This window comes from Sinocyclocheilus grahami, unplaced genomic scaffold, assembly GCF_001515645.1.
Source record: "Sinocyclocheilus grahami isolate Dianchi unplaced genomic scaffold, SAMN03320097.WGS_v1.1 scaffold1489.1, whole genome shotgun sequence".
NCBI classification, from domain to species: domain Eukaryota; kingdom Metazoa; phylum Chordata; class Actinopteri; order Cypriniformes; family Cyprinidae; genus Sinocyclocheilus; species Sinocyclocheilus grahami.
This window is the reverse complement of record NW_015506668.1, coordinates 173,382-176,149: the sequence shown is the minus strand read 5'-3', so window position 1 is coordinate 176,149 and position 2,768 is coordinate 173,382. Positions and strand designations below refer to the sequence as shown.

Genomic DNA, 2,768 nt, shown 5'->3' with positions numbered 1-2,768 from the left:
CTCTCACACACACTCTCTCACTCTCACACACACTCTCTCACTCTCACACACACTCTCTCACTCTCACACACACTCTCTCTCACTCTCACACACACACACCCTTTCACTCTCACACACACACACCCTCTCACTCTCACACACACACCCTCTCACACACACTCTCTCTCCACACACACACACTCTCACACACACACACTCTCACACACACACACTCTCACACACACACACTCTCACACACACACACTCTCACACACACACACTCTCACACACACACACTCTCACACACACACACTCTCACACACACACACTCTCACACACACACACTCTCACACACACACACTCTCACACACACACACTCTCACACACACACACTCTCACACACACACACTCTCACACACACACAGCTTTACATTAGATCATGTGTTTGACTCACATCCACCAGCCAGACGTCCTCCATCCTGCTGTCTTTAAACCTGAACAAGGAAGAAAAAACAAACAGGATCTGCATTTACTGGAGGAAACCTCAGCACAAGAAAAGCCCCAGAGGAGTGGACTACAGGAATACCGGCTGCTGACTGGACTAAATATGATTGAAACAATCTCACGGATCACATATTCAAAACAAACAACTAAATAATTCCATGAACTGAGCATGCATAGATTAAATAAGGAGTTTGAGGCTCGTGAAACACGACTGCGTTCTCTGAGGGGTTTGTGCTGTCTTCGTCCAAGAGATATTAATGCACGGATGACTCTTCTCCTTCGAGAGGCTGCGGGTTCGACTCCCGTGTGCTGCATTATTACAGCAGAACATGTCCAGCATCAGCTCGGTGCTCCTCTTCTTCAGCGTCTCGCAGAGCAATGCTTTCTCGTATCTGTCACTCATGAACATTGTACTTGCAGCATGTACTCTTGCACATACACGTTCATGATAATCAAGCAAAAATACTGACATTAATTGACATCCTTCAACTTTCACTCGAACAGAACAGCTTTTTGACAACATCTTTTAAACTCAGCACAGAAAAGAAAACTACTTGTCAAGTGATTTCACGAGGTTTAATCTAAACATGCCAGCACTGTAATCATGGGCTTGCTGTCAGAAGTAAGCATCGAAGCACACTCAGGTTTCTAAGAGCACTATGTGAGCATCAGTAAATGATGAACACACACAGGCCACTGCTTCATATTCAGACCTGCAGCTGGCAGATACTGTATGAATATGAATATGAATATGAATGATATGACCTGAGTCAAAGCATCGGGTCTTCACACTGAGCCGCAACTCTGTCGACCTTTCTCAAAATAGTGTACACATGATGACAATGAGCCCGAAGGAATATCTCACGTGTCATCGAGGTCCTGCACCAAAGCAACCGCGGAACTGAAGAGAAGAGAAGAGAAAGCTGCAAACACACAATCACAGCATCAGACGCCGATCTGCTTCATGATGCATGGCTGCTATAAAGAGGTGTAAAGAGCTGTGAAGAGTCAGTACCCGCTCCGAGCAGCGCCATGGCTCCGGATCAGAGGCGCAGCAGCAGGAAATGCGCACCGCAGCAGCGGCGCATGCGCAGAGACGCCATGCGCTCCAGTCAAAGCCGGAAGCTGCGTCCGACTCGCTCTCGTTCCCTATATAGTGGACGACACGCAGCACACTACATAGAGAAGGAAACGAGAGCATTCGGACACGGCCGTGAATAATTCGCGAAAGCTTCATATTCATAGAATGCAGTGGTCTGACTCCAAAACAACAACTTTCTCATTTATCCCACTTGAAAAAGTAATGTTTTAAACAATTGTAAACGTAAAAGGTGACAACATTGTAAGCACACATAATATTGAAACCCTTTGATCATTGCATTGTACTCTGTAACTCATTTTTTCTTCTTCTTTTGAATAGACTAACATTTCTCACTGTAAAACAAACAAGCAAACAAACAAAACTTTCTACTATCCCTAAAAGCATGTTTTTATTTTGTGAAGAAAAATACATACTTTTGAGAGTGTAGCAGACAAGTGTGCAAGTTTTGGGACAAATTAGGCCTACATCATCATAATTGGCCCGAATGCAATGATTGGATGTCCTGCCTGTCTGTCAGCTTATATTTGCATACCTCCGAGAGTTGGGGGCGTGGCTACTGTAGTAGGCGGAGCCAGAGGGTGTTTAGCGTGTGGAAAAAGAAATGAAGATTCTGTTACTAAAACACAAGCCATACACAGACAGACAACGGGGTGAAACAGGGATAAAGATTAGCAGTGTCTTTACAAGATGCAGGAATTTGATGGAATATTTGGGATTCAATTCGATGAACTTGCAGAGTTTTTTTCTCAATGGGTAAGCTAAACTTTAAAGAACTTTGTTTTTGTTGGAGCTTTTATTGAAAGTAGTGTAATTTTACCTGTTGAGACATGCTTTCACTTCTCTAGAGTAGTAAGAGCTGTTTGTGATGTTTGAGTTCGTAGTTGAGTACTTCAGCTTTAAAGTCCACATGAAATCAACATTTGCAATATTTATTTTATTAGCGCACATTGCTAGTCTTAAAGGGATAGTTCACCCAAAAATGAAAATTCGGTCATTAATTACTCACCCTCATGTTGTTCCAAACCTGTAAGTCCTTCATTCATCTTCAGAACACAAATTAAGTTATTTTTGATGAATTCTGAGAGCTCTCTGAGCCTCCATCGACAGCAAGGATCCTAACACGATCAAGGTCCAGAAATGTAGCAAAGACATCGTTAAAATAATCCATGTGACATAAGCGGTT

General features: G+C 43.3%; 1 protein-coding gene across 1 annotated transcript in view; it reads right to left on the bottom strand.

Annotated features, from left to right (window-relative positions):
* LOC107570663 (protein disulfide-isomerase TMX3-like) overlaps window positions 1–1,584 on the bottom strand; it is a 14,134-nt gene extending 12,550 nt beyond the window's left edge. Inside the window, exons 1-3 of the mRNA XM_016256917.1 lie at window positions 1,499–1,584; window positions 1,349–1,406; window positions 434–473 (exon numbers count right to left, since the gene is read on the bottom strand). Coding sequence (XP_016112403.1) covers window positions 434–473; window positions 1,349–1,406; window positions 1,499–1,517 — 117 coding nt within the window. The 5' untranslated portion in view covers window positions 1,518–1,584. The remainder of the gene's footprint in view (window positions 1–433; window positions 474–1,348; window positions 1,407–1,498) is intronic.
* Window positions 1,585–2,768: the final 1,184 nt, after the last annotated feature.